This window comes from Strigops habroptila, chromosome Z (assembly GCF_004027225.2).
Source record: "Strigops habroptila isolate Jane chromosome Z, bStrHab1.2.pri, whole genome shotgun sequence".
In the NCBI taxonomy this organism is placed as follows: Eukaryota; Metazoa; Chordata; class Aves; order Psittaciformes; family Psittacidae; genus Strigops; species Strigops habroptila.
In genome coordinates, this window is record NC_044302.2 from 73,967,993 (window position 1) to 73,988,744 (window position 20,752).

Consider the following 20,752-nt stretch of genomic DNA (forward strand, 5'->3'; position numbering starts at 1 on the left):
GGAAATTCAGTCATCAATAACATTTTTATTTCAGGTACAGCCGCAACTACAGAGAACAATGAATTTTTCCAGACTAGTTTCATTTCGGTTCGGCTTCTGTAACGCAGGAAAAGACGACCGTAAGCCATTTTTAACAAAATAACAAACACGGAAATTCGCGGTAACTTTTAAGAGACTTATTTACTCGCAGTTTAGATTGCAATCTAAGGCAAGGCACTCAACTGTAACATGCAAAATATGTTAATTTGGCGACATGAGAAGAAAACGCCCGGAGCCGAGCAGCAGCATCAGCCCATGAGGAACCATTAAAAACACACGTAAGGGGATGGTGTTTCCCGGAGATGGGTTATCAGCACCCCCAGTCGCGGTCCCTGCGCTGGGAGGGGCGGCTGCAGGACACCGGTTCTCTGGGATCCCGCTCCCCCCAAGCCCCTGCCCCCATTTCAGCGACGCTCTCCTCGCCTCTGCCTTCACCCCGACGGCAGACAAACGGCACCGGCGTCCCTACGGCGGGGAGTCCGTCCAATCCCTCCGTCCGTCCCCCCCGCTGCATCCCGCCCCGCACCTGGAAAGAAGAAACCAAACGCCTCCCCCGCCCGCCCCCCGCAACCCCCAAGCAAAACAAGCAAACCATGAACTCTGCTGCACTGCCTTGCCCCGGGCAAGGGCCGGGCCGTGCCTACTCGCCGCCCTCCAGGACTGGGCTCACCGCAAAGGCGCCGGGCTCCGCGGGGGGCTCGCACTCCAGGTCCCCTTTGGTGCTCTCGCTGCTGGACAGGCACCCCAGGCCGGAGTCCTGGCTGCTGGGCGGCGAAAACACTGCGAGGAGGGGAGAGAAAGAGAGAGAACACAGCGCCTGAGCCCCCCTCCCCGACCAGGGGGACCCTCACGGGGCTCCGCTCCCCGCCAAGAGGGGCGAGGGGTGCCCCCCCGCATGATGGGGTGCCGGCCTCTCTGCTCCAGCCAAAGTCAACACAGCGGGGTAACGATGGTGGGGTGGAAACAAGTGAGGTCTGGGGGCCGCAACCCCTCTACCCCCCCGAAACTAACCTGCTCAAAGACCTAAGGGCCCGGCTCGGGCAGGCCGAGGCTAAGGCCATATATTAAAGAACTTAAAACTAACATAGTGCTAGGAACGGTTGTAATATTGCAATTTGCAGTAGATACAAAAACGAAGTAAAAGGGTCTCTGACCTTCTTAACCTTAGATGAGTTCAGATCCACCCCCAACACTCCCTTCCTGCCTACCGTGAATATAATTAAGGGGAAGCTGCAGTGGTAATTTCTCTCCTCATTAACTTCCTGATTGGTTTCAGGCTCAGGATTCCGGCGGGCGGCAGTTTGTCACCAATTCCAAATGGCCAATCGTTAATACTAATGTTTGTGTAACTAACTGCCAGCATCTGCCACGGCTTCTTGTACAACAATAATAGTGAAAGGGTAACATTAGTGATTCCCGTGTTAATTCAGATTCTGTTCATCAATAGGAAAATCTATGATGTAATTAGCAAAATGCATCGGTAGTTGAAGCAGTCGGAGGGAACTAAATCACAGTCGGAGCTCCACGGGTCCCTGACACCTTAATCATCAATACTTACTACGTTCTGGATTTTACTGTTTAGTGAGGACTATTACCTCAGGCTGTGATCTTTTAAAAGAGAATATTGTTTACAACCACTGCTCGTTTTTTAGAAGCCATGATGAATCTAGTGCAACTGTGCAAGAACAAGGAACATGGAACTGAGGCTTAGACTCTGTCCCCAAACTGCACCGCTGTGCCCAAGCGAGCAGCTCCTCCACACTTGAGCCCTGGGTGCTCGCAGACACAGGGGACTTCTACGACGTCTGAAGTTCAATGAGAAAGAAAAGGTCAGGCTTGACAGCCAGGAAAATCCAACAGGATCCAAGGAAAGTAAGCAGCAGCCATCTGGGTTCATCTCATCACTCGGAAAATTAGAAACACTTAAAAACCCCACCAACATCCCATTTCTATTTCTATTTCTAGTATCATCTATTTCTGCAGTAACTTGCATTTGCAGCTCAGCTTCCTGATTTGTCCTTACTTTGAACACAACCCAGGTTACTACGAGATGGAAAATCATTATGGAGTTAAGGTCTCACGAATCATTTTCACCTACTTTTTCCCTGACTAGATATAACAGCAATTTCTGTTACTTTCGGGGAGTCTTGCCCATTTTTGACATTGCAGAACCTGGCTCCTTGATTTCATGCAAGTTTCTTCTTTGACACGTCAGGAACAAATAAGGCTCTAACATCACCCTACCAAAGCAGACTCTACTATTGTCTTAGAGCTGACATAAGCCTTTACTGCCTACGATCTCCTAGGACTTGAACTAGATGCAAACATGCAGGTTAGGGAAAATGAGTGGAAGAAGAGAGGAACATTTCTGCTCCTCTAGAAGGGAAGTTGGCCCTCCTTGTGAGAAGGGCTCACAACACAAGCAAATTCATCGCGTGGCCCAGTCCGCACCACACTCGCACAATCTGAAGCACACACCATGCATTATTTTGGCGAGCAACTTGTTGGAGTGGTTCATGACTGCTACAAAACAACAGAACAGAGATGCTCTGTCAAAGGGGAAACCCCCTTCAGAAAATGCAGCAATCAGCACCTCTCCTGACACGCACTACAGACTAGCTCCTAATGGTCATTCAGGGCTTTAGCTTTTGCCTGCCAACACCACAAGCTTTGGTTGGATCTGGCCACATCTAGCATGAGGAGTCATCTCTTTCTTCATGAGGTTATCTTACATTACATAGTAAACAAACAGTAGTGTGGCTTCCATGGGGCTGGCTCAAGAGCTCAGCCCTCCTGACTCTGAAACCTCATTCTGCTCTGATTTAGCAAAGCCCAATGTGTTAAGATTTAGGACATGCTGTAAGGTATCAGGAATCTCTGTGTTCCCATATTGTGGGGCAAAAGTATGAAGGAGGAGATTGAGGTTGAAAGGGGATAATTTTTTGTTTACTCCTGAGTAGCCAAATGGGCAAGAGGTTTATTTATTTTAAAGGATTTGTTAATACTTTTAGTGTGCGTGTGCCTGGAGTGATGGAAAGGCCCATTTTAAAATACTGAGACCTATAAATCTCTGTGACAAACAGAAGTTTTTTTACTAAATGGAAAGATCCAACAGAAAACCCACGCAACATGCTAGAGCACGTATGTTAAAATCCTACCACAGCAAAACTGCCACTTTGTTTTCATGATCTATTTTTCTAGCAGCTATCCACTAATTCAGTGTAAACCTGGGGAATGACACAGAGGGCAATTTTTTTGATAGACAGACACCCACATCAGTTTCTTAGTTTCTTAGCACCTCAAGTGCTGGCTCCTAAGCCTTCTGGACCAGTGGGCTCCTCTAGTCTTCCAGTATTTCTCATGGGGCATCAGACATCCTGACTGACCTTCAAATGGGAAGTGTCATTACATGGAAACAGTTCCAGCCACTGACTGGTTGCTCTCACAAACTGCCTCAGGGCCTGAAGCTCTCACCTAACAACAGGGGTTGTTTTTCCACTGAATTCCAAATTAATCACAGTTTTAACAGTTAAGCAATTTGGGGTATATATGCTGGTCTCTGAATGTGCACAGGGGTATATAGCAACAGCCTCATAGATTTTAAAAACAATCTGGCACTACTGACATACTATCCTTAGCAGATGAGTGCTACTCCTGTGTCTAAACCTGCACTGCTTACTCGGATAGACTTCCACTGCAGTCAATGGGAGTCACCGAAGTCAAGGTGCAGTGAGCAGGTGCAATGCTGATAATAAGAGCAAGATACTCAGATTGGGACTTGTAGCTATAAACAGGCAGCAAAAAGGAAATGAGCAATTCTGCTCCAGTGTTTTAATCACACAGCAATAAAATGTAGAAGTTCCAAGTTCAAAGAAACAAAACCCATGTTCTTTTTGATTTAAATGTATGAGTTTCATCTGTTTGAGGCTTGTGGCTGATCCTCCCACTGTTGTTACACAACCCTTACCTGTGTAAATAACATTAACAGAATTGGGTCTGTGACAGTTTTTAAAGACCATTCCTTGATCTAATTACCTTTTACCCTTGGCAAGGCACCTGAATGCTTTTGAGCTATATGAATCTGAAAATTTTTCAGCTAATATCACACAGGAAAAGAAGTGAGAAGGTATTCCAACCATGAATACAAAACCTTACGTCTTCTGACACTGGAAACCACACTGACTTTTAACGTAAGTGATCCCTGGAATTTAATGATCTGAAAAGAATAATACACTTTTTCAGTGATGTGAGAAAGCAGAATGATATTCATGCTTGAAAAGTAAATATTTTCCCAAGTTTACATTTAAAAAACTATTAAACTCTCAATAAGGAGCAATTTTTAAGGATTCGAAGTTGAAAGGTACAATCCATTTTTTAAAACTCTTTCGCCTTCTTTTTCAGGGAGAAGGAAAATAAGTAAGTATGCCAGTCACACATACGGCTAAGGCCCATGCACTTCTTCCTAGTGTGCACACATACGTGTGCGAGCACAGCCATGAGTGCAGGATGAAGGGGAGCAGAACTAGACTGCCATTGGCAGCTGGAGGGCACTAGAGCATCCCTAAAGCGTGCTTGTGTTTTTGGTGTGAGGGTGTGCAGGAATTGCTCTTCATGGCACCTTCTCTGCTGTAGCCAAAGCATTTTCCTTTGGCAAATACCCCTGGAAATCGATCCTGTCTAAGCAAGCAGTTAATCTCCACTCCAGGCTCCACAGTGGCTCAAAAAACAAACAGGCCTGGGAAACTGGTGACAGCCAAACCAAGAAGAAAGCCACGTTACCTGTGTGAAAGGTAGAATGAGAAAGAATAGTGTCGGCACTCTTCCCATGTTACCATCTCAAGAACTGGTACCTGTCTTCTTGATGCCACTATTGGACACAGGGGGGTAATCAGCAATACTCTGAAGACAGCGTGGCTCAGTGGCCTGGGAATACTGCGGGCCGAATTCAGTTTGAAAACGCTGCCTAGTTTCCACCCAAGTTGATGGTACCCTGCTACCTCACTGACTCTATCACCCACTGCCAGCAAACTGCCTGCCAACCTACAGCAACTACCATAACACACATGGTAACTGCCTGACAAAGCATTAGGTCAAAAAAACCCAAATAAAATCCAACAAACAAACCACTACTGCTGCAAAATCAGGCACTCAGAACCAGAGAACCATCAGAATCAGCTCAGCTTCTGGCTCAACAACTGAGAAGACGACACACAAAAAGAGAGAGTGAGAGAAACCTACAATTTTCCTATTGCAAAGAAAGCATTAGAGTGGCAACAAGAGTGTCAGGGTCTGTCCTGACTTTGCTGTAGACTGTGGCAAGATGGACAAGATGAAATCTTGATGCAAATGCATGCAGAAAGGCCAAGTTAAGTTATCCTAAGCAATCTCCATTCAGCTGCCTCTCACTTTTGGAGTGCTTATCCCTATGTTCCCAGATGTTCAACTCTTTAAGCACAGAGTTACTTAACAAAAGATCAAAAAGAAAATATATCTCCACTGAATCTCTCATGTGATTCATTCCTGTGTGAATGCACTATTAGAAAAGATGGAGGACTACTGGCTTAAACCAGGGCAAAGAAACAAGCGTTAGTGGCAGGCTGTTTGCTCTTCATAAACTAGCCATGCAAGGGGATCAGTCTCATGCTCTGGTATTCTGCTCTGTGCAGATCTAAGACATCAGCAGTCAGGAGCCTATGGCTCGATGGGCTCCTGCTAGCAGGTCACAGAGAAGCTGCAAAACCTTAAGAAAATGAAGAGACAAACTTTAATCAGCTGTGTTTTCAATATTTCCTTTGAAGACAAAGATTTGTGCTTTGTAAAGCTGCAGTAACTCATGTTTCTGAAGGATGTTCACACTCGGTTAATACCCAATATCTTTTAGTTCCTATACGTCTACTCTGTGTGAATGAACCTATTAAAAAAAACACGCAAACCCATTTCTGACTCCTTCCTATTGCTCAGGATGAATGTTGGGATGAAATGGTTCCTACTCACCGAGAATTCCTGCCAACATGCGCAAGTGCATAAATGTACTGAAAATGTTCTGTATTGACTGTCCTCCTCCTATCCCTCAGGCCCTATCACAGACCTGGACCAGGTGATGGGAATGAATTCCCATGGGAATGAATTCTGGAAGCCCACCTGAAGCCAAGGATTTCTGCCTACTGCAGCTGGTCACCACAGCATAGCACAGGTGCAGACTTCTTTGAAGCAGTTATGCACAGCAGAGAGTAAGACGAGACATTAATCTAAGAGAAGACTGATACTAAATAGCTACAAGGGGCTAATGAAAACTCAGTTATGGATGTGCTTTAAAACTGAACTCCATGTATTACATACACCAGCTGAAATACCTTTGTGATTTTTGCTTTGATCAACACGTTGTGAATTGTTCTGTGCTGACTGTAATGTGGAGCAACTTAGAAGAAAATGGAAGTAGCGCTCCTTTTCTGCTTTGCATGTTATTAACACAAGGACAACCAGCCCAGTTCTAGAAACATACATCTAAGGATATCTTCTCACTGAAAGCAGTCTGAAGTGCAACAACCAGTGCTTCTTTTTGATGCAAAAATAAAAACAAGTCTAATAACTGAAAATATGTCCCATCTGTATTTCTTAACACAGATATACTATTTCACAGTTGAGTCCCTTCCCCCTTCTCAAACGCCTACTCTTCTCCGTAACATTTAAAGCAATTAGGATTATCTTGGATGCCCACAGTAGGGCACATTCATTGTGCATGTCCAAATAGCATTACCTCTTGGCATTAGGAACTTGAGATAAAAGGTAAAGATGTGAATGGAGATCTTTATTCAGCATGCTTTACCACAGATTATCTCCTTCTTTTCCAGTTCATGCTTGTACTTTTAGCAACTAAGAAGGCAGGATTGTAACTGATGTAATTAGAAACCAGAAGCTGAAGAAAATATCCTCCTGTTGACCCCCTCATCTCTGGCTTTAAATTCTCCTGCAATAATATGTGAAACAATCAAACAAGGCTTTCCACTTCTCACCCACCACCAGTCAGACAGGGCGGACACAAAGATGACATGTGGGAAGCAAAGGCTTTTTTTCTGAGACTCCAAAACCTACCTTGAATCTATACTAATCCATTACAAGCGATCACCCTACGTGCTTGCAGACATGATCCAGAGCACAGCAGCACTGGTGGATCAATGCTCTCTGCTATCACCAGTGCTACATTCTGTGGCTAACTTGATGTCACTAAGCCACTGCTGCAGGCTAGAAAAGGCAGAGAGTGAACCACCTCAGAAAAAGATCAGGTGTGTTGAGATGAGTACCCTTGCTTTGAATGATTAAAAGGCAACGTGTAGAATTCAGCTGGTAAAAGCTTGCTTTTGGGTGGGCACAAGTGAACGGTTACTCACGTCTTGTGCATGGTATTCATCAGAAATGCTCACTCTGTGACCTCAAGCCAGGTCTCAGCAAGGTGTATATCAGCAGAAAGCTCCCCAGTTTATATTCCACTACCAGAACCCTGTAGGCTAGTCCTGTAAAAAAGGAGATGTGAATCGTTTCACACAGGCGTTTTCTGTCTTCAAAGAAATGAAGTGAAACGTTCTCCTGGAGTGGGACATCTCAATGTCAAGCAGACATTTCCCACTGCTGGGCAAAAAGAAAATGTGCACTTCTGTTAAGGATTTTTTGGGCCATCTCTAAGTGTAAACATTCTGTACAATTACACAAGAAGCATGATAACCTCAGTACCACAGAAGAGCTGAGCTGAGGTCACAGATTTGAGGTATTTTTAACCTGGCATTAACACTACGAAGAAAAGGCATCATGATAAAATACTACAGGCATCTCCCTTTTCCCTCCCTACTGTTCTCTTATTAAAGCTGCATTGTCCTATGCACACATTTGCACAGCAACAAAGGGAATTACACTGGAGAACCAATTCTGCTGCTGAACATGAAGTCCCTTTGGTTTTGTATTGCCAGTACTGGAAAGATGCACATGCCTCTCCTTCAGGCTGTGACTCTGTGTTACGACGACCATTAGATCCCTCCTTCCCACAGACATTCACAGTCCACCATGGCAGGAAAAAACCCCATGGTTTGTATGGCTGTGCTCTAAACCAGAGGCCAACAAAGAGACAATGCTGGGGGAGGAAGGGGATCAAAAAGGAAAGCAAAACCCCAACAAACCATTTCTCAAAGACTAGAGAGCAGATATGGAAACATATGAGGAGGCATCAATTTCCAGAAAAGGCATATAAAAAAGCAGTTGTGAGGGACAGGGGTATTTGGAGATCTGCCACTAGCTGAGGAACAGCAAGAAATCTCAGAGGAATGAAGCGATTTGCTTCATCACATAACAAGGCTGTGACAAAGCTGGGACCTTTCATCTATTTATTCCTGGAGGTCAAATATATATATACTACTTCTCTAGTCTACACACAACACTGGAGACTGATTCTCCTTTGAAAAAAAAAGATGTCCCTGGTGTGTTGCGCTCAGCAGACTGGCAGCTATGAGAAAAAAACGGACTTCAAATCCACCTTTGGACTATTTTTCTTATTCCTATAGTAATGAAAACTGTTCTAACAAGATTAAAACACACACGTATCGGTAATTTCTCATCAGAAAACTCTAATCTTGCCACCTACCATTGTGCATGCCCAAACGTCTATTCCGGGCATTTTATCCTGCCAGGCATGGTTTTGCAAAAAATTGCTGTGCTATGGGGCCAGGAGGCTTGAGACTCCCTAGGCTCTCTCATTGCTGGGCAGAGCAGCAAGGCACGGATCTCCGAAAACAAACCTTTCAACACATCCAGGTCAGGAGAGGCCACACAACCATGTGAACAGGCAACAACCACCAGTGCCAAAGCAAAACCAGCAACAGACTGCCTACAACTCCAATCTACAGACAGGACTCACAGAACAGTCTGGGTTGGAAGGGATCTTTAAAGGTGTGGGGGCTACTCCCTATTTCAAGGGAAGACGTCAAACACTGTGTCTATCTCCACTGCAACACAGGAGACAGCTAGAGAATCCTGACTCCTCATCTGCTTCTGGGCATTCACTACAACATAGTTGCCTTTGTTTTGCTTGGTATATATATTTGAAACCTGTCTGAACGAGAAGTTCCTTGTGAATAACTACCTCTGGAAGCATCAGTTGTCCGACCTAGAAAATGCACTGCCATGTGCAGTAGCTGTGGCAAGAAAATGTGTTCTGAAAAACAATGGCAATTTTAAAGGAAAAAGTGCACTCAAGGCTCAAGATAATGTTATCAAGCAGCAGAATATGTGGAGAGACAAAAAAAGGGCTCTAGGTTTCTCCCTTGTGTAGCTATACTAAAGGAAGGAAATACGATCCTAAGAGCTTTAATAATCATGTGTAAGTTTTTGGTGTTCGGTACAGAAATCCAAACATAACACTATTTTGGCTGGATGTCTCTTTGATCTTGGGTCAGAAAGGCTGCTAATCTTCACCAGCATCTCACGAAAAAAAGAAGTATATCACAGCTTGTGTAACACCAGGAATAGCCATATAAATGTAAATGCTAGTTTTGGTCACCCCTCTTCACATTTTTGTTGTTGCCAATGTCACTTTCAATCTATAGAACGAGGATGAAATCCATCTCCCTGACATCAGTCCTAATGCTCAAAGAGTAACCAAAGAGCTAATAATGATGGCCTCAGCTCTTTCAGGTTTAATGATAGTTTTAAATTTAGAAAACACTGGCTCAGTGCAAAAGTGTCATTACTATACAGCTTAAAAGATTTTTTTTGGACATGATTTGCAAGCTTTTGGAAATCAAGAAGTTAGTAAACAATCAGAGAAAATGCTAACTCTAATGCAAGTCATCTGTTATGGTAGATAAATAGATTTTTCACTTGCAAATAATAGGGTTTTTTCCTCCCCCCAGTGTTCTTATAAGGCAAGCTTCTCTGCTGGGAAGGCACAAAACAAGGACCTGCAACTCTCATCACACTAACAAAAGCAGCAGGAGGTTTGTCACTGACTTGAGCATGAGTAAGACACCAACCACTGTGCTCAGAATTCAACAAAGGTAAGAAAGAAGCAGCCCTACCATTTACAGCTTACAATTTAAGTGTATCTGCAGTTCAAAAAGCCCATTTAAGTGACTTACTATTACCGTGGCATTACCATTTTTAATATTAGCTTTAATTCGGAAGCAAGTCAAGCAGATTTCCAGTAAAATGGTTCAACAAGTATTGATGAAATATGCAGCACAAGATGGGTTTATGCATGAACAGAGTGAAAATGTTGCTACTTATTTTAAAGTGAGATTTATGCCCTTTGAAGTTTAGAAATCTCACTGCAATAAGTCACAATACTTGAGAAAATAGGGACAAAAACTGAACACAAAACATTTTTGAGGTAGTCAAATAAGTTAAATGAAGCTTCATACAACATTAGGCTTAAGACAGACCCGCTGCGTTATATTTATTTCCACCAACACAATAGGAGTATTAAATGCAGACTGTGAAAGGCTGGTGCAGCACAGAGGCTGGTCCTGCTCCAAGGTGAAGGGCCAGCCTCTGGCTGACCACATGCCATCAGCCGGAGGGCATGCGCTACACCCAGCGATGCTGCCAGCAGCACTGCCCCAGGCTCAGGAGGTCCTGCTGACTTCCTACAGCCATGGTGATGCAGACCTGCTGGGATGGTCAACCCACCACTGTCCAGTGTTTTCTTCAGGATCCCAACAGCAGCAGCCTTGCCAGGAAGGGCCAAACTCCCCCGCGATCACAGTTAACCATCTACAAGCTGTGCGTCAACAGGGCCTTAAACCCTTGGTTGTTTCAGTTTCCTACAAGGGTACTAGGTCACTTCAGTGCTCTTGTGCCATCTTTCCTTCCTAAGGTTACCGGAATCTGACCAATTTTCAACATGTGCTTCCCTCGCCCTTGCTCACCATGGTCTGCCATCAGGAAGGTGAACCTTAAATCATGTTTTTCAAGTGGCAGAAAAGTTCTAAAATGAACACATAAAAAAAATAGAAAAGCAGAATTTTATTATTGTCATCTGCTGCAGTGAAAATTTTAAGACAGGTTCCTCAGGTCTAGTGGGCCAATCCAGCTACTGGTGGCTGGGTTGAAGGCTGCCTGCCTTCAAAAGGACCACTCTAATGTTACGCCTCAAATAATTTCAACAGGGCTGAACGCAACTCATTGGTCAATACAAAACTGATTCGACACCATAAGGGCAAGGCAGGGAAAGAGAAGCAAAGCAAAAAGTGGAGCTCATCCTCTGCTGCATCATACAGCCCTGATGCAACCCACCACAGACATGGGGCGATGACGGAGGGGGAGAGCAGGGGCTGCAAGGAACCTGCACCGTGCAGAATGACTGAATACCTGTTAAGGCAGGCTTTTTCACTCCCTTGGAGGACAGGGCAGGCAGTGTTCCTTCACACATGTAGCTGACAGACATAGCAGTTGAATGCAGCAAGAAAAGCAGATGAAGTGATCCAAGCTGGACAGTTGAGATTCAGAGATACAGAGGTCAGTCCCACAGTTGAGGAGGGCCAGTTATCTTCAAACTAGGGGCCAATCCACATTCCCTTCTCCTCGCTCCTTCTTAACTACAGCTTAGGCAGTTACAGCTTCATTTGGGTTAGTCCCTGCAAAAGTATCCATGTAACAGAGTACAGCAAGCCAGAGTTGTTTCACTCTGATGCAGACTCTGTTTGCACAAACCTACATGCACTATTTATGCCTTGGAAAAATTAGAGATTAAATCCACAAAATTAAAGTCCCTGGAAACACTTGTGACTCAGGTAAGAGTTGGAGAAGGAAGTGTCTGACACAGCTGGTAGAAACAGCTTTATGAACTATAAGTTCATGTTTATCCAAGAGGGACAGCAAAAACTGAGATGAGCAGAGTCTTGATTTAGAGTATTTAGGAAATTTTAAACTGTATTTAAGGGTATACAGCTAGCTCAAATCTGGCTCAGACTGAAATTTATCGAAATGTGTTTTATATAGCTAAAAGCCAATGCAAAAAATCGCTAAAAAAATCTAGCATAATCAGTTGTTTCAAGGTGGGAAAATAAAACACTCCCTGCAGTGTTTGCAACTGCTCTGAGACAGAACCTGAAAGGGAAAATGATTTATAAACGAACAGCAGAGAGAGCTCATTGATTTTTCTTTTTCTTCCATGTCCAGAAAGGAAACAAAACCAGTGACAAACTGGACTAAAAACATTCTTTCACTTTCACCAGTCTAAGACATGATTAGTGCCATGCTTCGGGTAAACTAACATGCTACCCACAGCACATGGGGTGTGATTCAAACGTTATGCAAGCCTTCTACTTGTGAAACTTAACTGATTTAACAGATACTGTGAGATAAACATCAGGCACAGAGCTTTAAAACTGGTGTCGTAAAATAACGAAAAAGCAGGAAATAAACACAAAGATGTAAATGCCAGCGTTAAAGAAGAAACAAAATCACAATCGTTTGCTTTATTTTGAAATGAACCACAGGGAGTCCTATGTGGTTAACTTGGCTCCCACTCTTTACGGATCACATACTAAAATGAATCCCAACAAATGAAGTATTAAATTCTGAAGATACTTCACAACCGACCTCCAGGTATTTTTTGACTTTTAAGACAATCGTATTTCAAAAATAAATGCTCCCCCCCTGCAATCCCTTTCAAACATTTTAAAGCGAGCTGTAACGCGTCCATCTGTGCACAGATGCCTCCTGCTTTTCTCACGTCTTGTCCAACCTGCAGGTGCCAAGCTGGGTGGACCCTTCTGCAGCAGAGGTGGGGTACACTGCAGGGATCTAAGTGTTGGGGAGCTGTTGGCACTTGCTCGTGGGAATCAGCAGGCAACTGCCCTAGCCAGAAACCACTGAGACACTTCAGGTCTTCTCCTTAAAAACCCAACAGCACTAAAAATTACTGAAAATTATGACACCTTCCTATTTACAGTGGGGAATGCAGAGTCCCTTTCCAATTCTCATTATGCACAACGAGTGTGAATATGCATTTGGATATGATCTTACTTACATGTGGGGAAGCAAATACTTTTATAGCATGCATAACAAGTTCATTGGCTTTGCACCAGTGTAGCAAGATGAGTCTGCTATTTTTCCATTTTTTCAAGTGAAAAAATACTTTGTCTAAATAGCTCTTTGTGTGTTCTCGGCATAGCAGACTAACAAAATGTCAGTTACAAGCAGAAAGCAGCTGTAACACTTGCATGTCTGATCTACTTCAACAGGTTTGGAAGAAACGAAATAGAATTTATTATAGCCTATTTAGTTCTGCAACAATTGCCCTTCAAAACCCGAAGGAGAACAAGGTAATTGAAGGTACATGCCTTCTGCAGAAACCTCAGATAGCCTCAGGCAAGAGCTAATACAGATGTAGTACAAGGCATTAAAAGAGTGCTGGATGCTGTAGCTAGCAATTATCCTGGTATTTAAACAAATCTATCGCTCATCAGGAAAGCGTTTAGTGCAGTAGTTGGAGCGAGACAGGCTGACAGGGAGCACAGCTACTTAACTGTCCCCTCCAGCGATTACGCTTTCTCAGCCTGAGAGTCATGTCAAATTAAACAACTACACATTGACTTTTCACTTCTATAAACATTAAGGTATGACTGACAACCCCTGGATGCCATAAGACAGTCATTATAATCAGCCAACATACTGCTAGCTTACTTGTGGTGTGGGGTTTTTTTTCCCTATTCCGAGCAATTTCCTCCTGGACTATTTTTATAGTGCTCTACTGATATGTTTGCTGTGATTCCTTGCAGGGTCACCGTAACAAAATGCTACTCACCCCACCCTTAGACCTTTGTAAGTGTGTGAGAGAACAGCATAAAATTAAACTACTTGGCATCCTAGATTTTTTTTTTTCCATTAATCCAGGCCAGCACTTACCCATTTAACTCCGATTTGGAGATGTCTGGACAGCAACAATAGGATGCTAGCACTGCACTAAATAATACTGTTAATGTGGCACCTTTTTGGAATATTTTTCCCAATTCCTGCCCTAACGCCTGGCAATCTCTTTCAATCAACGTATAGCAGACACCACCAGAGGAGTAAGCCACCTGCAAGAATGGGCAATTAAATGACAAGCTCTATGACAGTGTTCTGAGTACGTATTCGTTAAGACCTCAAGCTTCCTAAGGCTATTACAGCATCCCTATGTCAAGGCACCGCTTGCTACATACATATATGTACATATGTATGAAGACTGCAGCTTAGTAAAGTTACTAGAAACTGAACAGGTACATTAAGCACTCAGGGTTGTTGAAGAAATACATCCCATTGATTTTAAATGTAACATTCTGGCACCTGAAACCACTACATTATAAGTGACAGCTTTACTCTCCACCCCTCTAATTCAAGCCACAAGAGTAACACAAAAGATGTCCAAATTTTCCCCTCTCAAAAGGATAAAGTTAAAAAAAAAAAAAAAATCATGAATAATGCTTAACATTTCTACCCTCTCACCCTGCCATCATCCCTAAGAAACCTCACTGGATCCTTTAAAGCCTCTGGTATAGAAGCAAGTAAGATGAATATTGTATCATTAAGCTAATTATGAATACAAACAGTCTAGAATGCTATTGGTATGCCTGGAAGCCTCTGTATTCACATGATTAGTGGATCTGAAGCTTTATCTTTATACTGGCTGCAGCAGACTGAAAGGTAAACTTTATAGTGTTGGATTTTTTTTAGAAAAACAGAATAAATCAACTAAATAAAATCAGTAACAGTAAGCACATTTGTGGAAACTGTTCTGAGCTAGAAAACTATGATTTCTCTGCAGGATTAGCACTCAAAGCAAAAACAACTACCGGAGATGAAAACAGCTGAGGAGGACAAATGAAGTACAGTTATCTCTCCTCTCTGCTAGTGCCAACTGCAGTCTTAGTCCTTTTCCACTTCTGAACTATATTTAATGTGTGAGCATTGGTCTCAGAAATCTAAAAGTAAATATAACAGTATTTCAAACATCCCATCTCTCTCTCTGGTTGAAAAGCCAGGCAACGATAAAACCAAAAGAGTCCAGTCCAGAGCATGCCAGCTTTGTTTCAAACACAGAAGACAAAGCAGTCACAGCACTAAAGACAGCGAAATATAACTTAATTTCCAGGTTTTGCAGTACAGCACTGAAATAACAACATCACAGGAAGCACGTAAAAACTTTGCTGGTCTATCCTGGATCTTTTCTTTCATTTCTTTTTAACCAGTTAACTGCCACTGAAGTATGTAACATTCACTAAAGCAAGTTACTGTACATCTCTGTAGGCCAATCAACACAGCATGCTTTCCACTTCATGTGACTACTCCTGTTTAACTCCAGGGATAGTTCTTAGACTACCAACTACCCAGGACAGCAGGTTTATCTCCAAAGAGTCAGCCTCAATTTACTCATGGACAAAATGTTATAGTTATACACTGCACCAACTTCCTACTTATGTAATTGGACAAAGGCACCTACTATTTTATCTTATTCTCAACGACCTCGTGTCCATGCTGCAGTTGGAGGGACCAAAACAAGCAGAGAGAACATCAGCACACAGCCAGATGAACCAGCAGTTTCTGTAGCTTCCATATTTTTAAGATTTATGGGTAAATTTCCCGCAGATATTCTGCTCAAAGTTTCATGTTTCAAGCTCTGGGACGCATTCATAGGAAAAGAAATAAAACCCAACAAAACTCCACCCAACCCAAACCCCAGCAATGGGCCTTGGCTCTGTTTCCGTGGTTACCAGCTGGCTGTATCAGCTCTACATCTCGGAAGCGACCTCCTCCAGCTGAGCTGCTCCCACAGCACACTGCCTCACCAGAGCTTGCCTGCCCAGGGTGCACCTGCATGCACTCCCCTTCTCCCAAAGGCAGCACACTGGCTGTTTGTAACACACTCTCCTCACAGGTCCTCTGGCTTTGCTACGGAGAAATCCAATGTTAGCACCTGCCATAGCAACCTACCAAAAAAGAAAAAAAACCAAAAACCCAAACCCCAAAACAATTAACCTAAACCAAAAATCCCTTAGGAAAATTCTCACTTTGTATTTTTAGCCTGGAATCATAAAACTGTGATATCCAAAAAACCTGTATTTTCAACAGTATGTTTTGAAATTAAAAGGCTACTTTGCTGAAAAGCTAATGTTAAAATGCAGCTCTTCAACAAAATATTGACATACTTTTTAAGAAACAGCATAAGAATAAGACAGAGTCCCAACAGAGAAATCTGTATCTGAACATACGCGGTGTTTGTATACAGAATGTGTGCATAGCATGTGTGTATCCATATATCCATGTATATATATCTCTATATCGATACAGGCACCCCCACACAAGTACAGGTATGTGTAGATTATATATATTATATATATAAAGCTAACTTTCAGTCCTCAGAAAACAAAAGCTATCCCCATATAACAGCCAAATTCCTACATAACTCAATTTCGACATCTCATCTGGTGTGAACTGCACTCATTCCTAGTGTAAACCCCAGTGCGCTCTGCAATGATATACTGTAATGTCACATCGCAATCTGGATTTACTATAAAGGGCTGCTGACGAGTTTCAGAGCAGTAAACATTGCTGCGAGGTGTATTTCACACTGAGCTGGTTTTTATGAAGAACACTTCACCGCCCAGCCACGGCACCCAGATGATGAATGGTGAAAGATGCATGACAAGCTTCATCATTGTTTGTAAATCTTAACTGTTCCTGCTCACTAACTCTGCAGGCAATTTTCAAAGACAGCGGCCAACAGAAGGACAGCACAGCTTTCCTGAAGGTTATTCAACTTGTACTTGGCCTAAGCTATGCCTGCGAGGAGCACTGGAAATAAGCTCATTGGTTACACTGAAGCATAGAATTAAAAACATTTGACGGGCAGGTACGCTAATGGTTGCTAAATTAAGAAAAACCATTAAGTAGCCTTGGTATCCCTCCCCTACCCTGCCCCGCAGGGTTTCATACATCATGTGCAGGCAATGTGTGCTGGTATTATTTACACATGCAACATAAATATGCATATTTACAAAATGGGCAGAATGAGTGATGAACTGTTGGCTCACACAGCATGATTCCCCTGTATCTTGTGCAGTTACACGCAGCGCTCGACTGTCCCCCAGTTCTTTTACCCACAGCCTGTAGGAAAGCTACTTCTCTTCTGTCAGAAGTTTATCCTTGCGATAGGGTATAATGCACAGAGAAAGGAAACTACGCATGGCATGCAAGCATGGCAGTGGGGAGAGATGTTACCCTTCTCTGTTTTCCCCTGCGATCATCCTTGTGTAGGAGCAGTGCCATAGACTGCAATAACCTCTTGCAAAGAGTCACAGTTCAGCTCATAGCTTCTGCCTTGCCAGTCTACACTGCTCTACACTACAGGACCTTAGTAATTCTGACTTTTTCTTTACCCTTTTCTTTTCTTTAGAGGTCAGTAGCAAATGCTTCTTTTGCTAGAGTTTCTCAGAATCTGAAGAGTTGCTTTATAAGCAGAAGAAGCTGCAGAAGAATTAGCTCAGCTGGAGACCCTCACCTGAGCTGCAAAGCTGGCATGAATGTGAGATGCTCTACACAGACCCTCACACATGTAAAAGATGACAGCTGAACATAGAGCGTGTTCTCCTCTTAACAATTCAAGTTACTAGGATGCAACTGCACATCATTAAAGCAAAGCGAAGAGGCAAGCAGTATCACTGTTACAATTGCAAAATCATGCCTGGGTAAGCACACTGTTATCACTACCGTCTTGACAAGATGTCTTCATTTGTTTTAGCACTTCGGGGTAAAGTTAGTTTTAATACTGATAATTTCTAACAATTTCTCCTTCCAGTGAGAAATAGTCTGTATCCAGAGGTGATAAAATCAGAGTGCCAAAGCCACACCTGGTGCAAGAAGACACAGCTCAACTGATGGTGTGGATTTTTTCAGTGAAGTATCCAACATATCTTAAGGTGTGAGGAAAAATCCCCCACAGCCTCAATCAGTTATAGTAACATTCTCCATCCCACACAAACATGCAGAAAATAAATCCAGTGGTACAGTGGGTATAAACCCCTTGTCTCTGACATGTGGCTCTAAAATGCTGCTAACTGCAAGATGGGCTGTTCTCCATTAGAGAACATAAAGGAGAAAATGGAAGGTGTGTGGAGAAAGCAAATGGAGCCATTACTTACCCCAGGACAGCACCCTGGCAGGGTCTTGCAGAGAGATGCTGACGGCTGGCATGGGACTCAGCAATGCCACATGCACTCTGCAGCATGCTGTCAAGGTGTCATCACCTGCCCCAGTGCCTGCTCCCTGCTGCACCCTCGGCAAGGTCCAGCAAGAGTCAATGAAGGATGCATGTCAAAACCAGTCACTTTCAGACTGGGATTGCTGGAACACCAGGAACTTCTTCTCACAGAAGAAAACTCAAAAACATAGGGATGTTGGCAGTACATTTAAATTCATTGCCTTGGATCTGCACCTGCCATATTACTGATTTGATTTCCCTCAAAATAGAAGGACTTTCCTTAAACCCCTGTTTTACCAACCCAATGCCTGCACTGCTTGCCAAAACACAGGCTTGAATTTCAAAAGCCCTGCACCTTTGATCCACACAAAATACTACAGCATGGATGAACAGAAAAAACCCTAACCCTTTCTTTGACTGCTTAGTAACAGTGCAGGCTGACCCCCTTCTGGGTGGATGCAGTTTTGCTGGTGTGGGTGTATGGGGTCCCACTGCATCTCCTGAGGGCTCAGGCTGTCCCACTCTCTCTTGCTAGGGCACTGACAAATGAAAGCATTCATACATAATTTCATGAGAGCTTAGCATTCCTCCTAGAGGATGTTAAGGCCTCAGTCCAGAAATATCTGGGCTTCTACAAGAAGAGATCTGGTGGAAAACCATCAACAACACAGCTTGTTCAGCTGCTCCTGCGGCAGGACCAGCAGCTTCCCCCACAACAAACAGCAAGGGCTCATCAGCCACCCTGGCATGAATCAGCACAACTTGTGAATCAGCAAAACTCGTGAATGAAACCTGTAATTCTGCAATTGTCCAATGGAAAGTTGTTTTGCTGCACATGTTTTATTTCTGTGTGCTTTTGAGTGAGCATAACATAAAGGTTGCATTTAGAGAAGAAAATACTAACATAGGCCTTTTAATCAGGAATAAACTGAAGCAGAATGGGATATATGCAAATGCTTACATTAATTTCTTTTCAGGAATTCCCTGCAGACCATATAAAGTTATTTTAGTATTGGTCAAATCTTCACCAATCCAACCTCAATTAGAACACAGACAAATAATTTACAAGAAAGCTTCAATACACAGAAAAATGAGTTACCAGAGCTTATACTGAATATTACCTTCCATTCCCAAATGTATTTTGATAGCTGTTGTTACATGATGAAGTATGTAACATGAAATGATGAAGTATTAGTAAGAATGTCACAAATCACGGTTATCAACTTGCTTGTTTAAAGATAAAAAGTCCCCAAGCCCAACAACTGTCTAGTCAGATAAGCCCACAATTCAACTTTTTCTAGAAAATGAAAACAATGCGCTAAAAGGGCATCTGCCTAAAGATACCTGTAAAATGTTGCAATGCACATGCACAACAAGCAATGTAAACCACAGCCTGCAGAAGTGCAGTATAAAATCTGCTTGCCATCCTTGTAATGAGTGCCTAAGGAAAGCCGCACACAGGACAGCCATCGGGGACTCCAAGTATATAAGGGAGAATGCGAACACACCAAAAAACATAAAACAGTTGTGCAAAGACCAAGTGACCCCCTTGAACTGACTGTAAAAACCTGCAGATTTAGATTACCCCTTCCTTTCTTTTTTTTGGTCTTACTTCAAAATTTACTTCTAAAAGTTTGATATAAGGTGGATAGTTAGTGGAAAATAGAGCCTCAAGTTTTCATCAAACACTACTTGCTCCTTCACCACTAAGGATAGCATACTCTTGAATAGACGTCAGTTTTTAAGCAAAAGATGCACTGATAGACACATACACAAAACACACAGACTAAATATTGTTGAACTGTATCAGTTCTGGGAGCAAAATGTTGTCCTCCCCACATACTCTGTGTCCGAAAAACCTCCAAATTCAAGGTGTATTTCTGCTGATGCTCTACTGAAGAGGTGTGCAAAAAGGAGTAGAAGAGGTATCTCTCACACTTAGACAACACCTGGACCTCTTGGGACTGAACCAGCTACTCTTTAGCTTATGCAGGCTGTTTCTAGTCCTCTGATGGAGGAGAATTTGGGCTGTTTTCTACTATTCTGCCCCAATTCCTAATTGCTTTATTAGCATAGTTCTGTCAGTGCATCTTCTCAGCTGGCTGCAAATAAAGAGCAGATAGGCGCAAGGCTCTCTGTGGTAATTTCTTAACCATACCAAACCAGGCTGCTCTGCTGAAGTGCCATCTGTGTAACTTTAATGTTTGCAGAACGCAGTTCAGGTTCAAAGACACGGTCTCAAAGACTTGTTGCAAACCAGGGCTGCTCGACCTCTCTGATCCTACAGCTAGATGCCACCTGTGGCTATGAAGCGTTACTCTTATCTCATGTGGCATTTCAAGGACACAGATTCTATGTAGGAAAACTCAGAAAGGGGTGTGACTCTGGTGCATGGTAACCTGGTCTGAAAGAAACATCAGCCTCTCCTGTATGTTTCTGGTGCACATGGCATTCCTTGCATAACAGTGATGCTTTTGCAAAAATGAAACT

The 20,752-nt window shown here is 43.1% G+C and overlaps 1 protein-coding gene across 1 annotated transcript in view; it reads right to left on the reverse strand.

Annotated features, from left to right (window-relative positions):
- Positions 1–679: 679 nt before the first annotated feature.
- DMRT1 (doublesex and mab-3 related transcription factor 1) overlaps positions 680–20,752 on the reverse strand; it is a 56,580-nt gene continuing 36,507 nt past the window's right edge. Inside the window, exon 5 of the mRNA XM_030512958.1 lies at positions 680–819. Within this exon, the coding sequence (XP_030368818.1) occupies positions 680–819 (140 nt within the window). The remainder of the gene's footprint in view (positions 820–20,752) is intronic.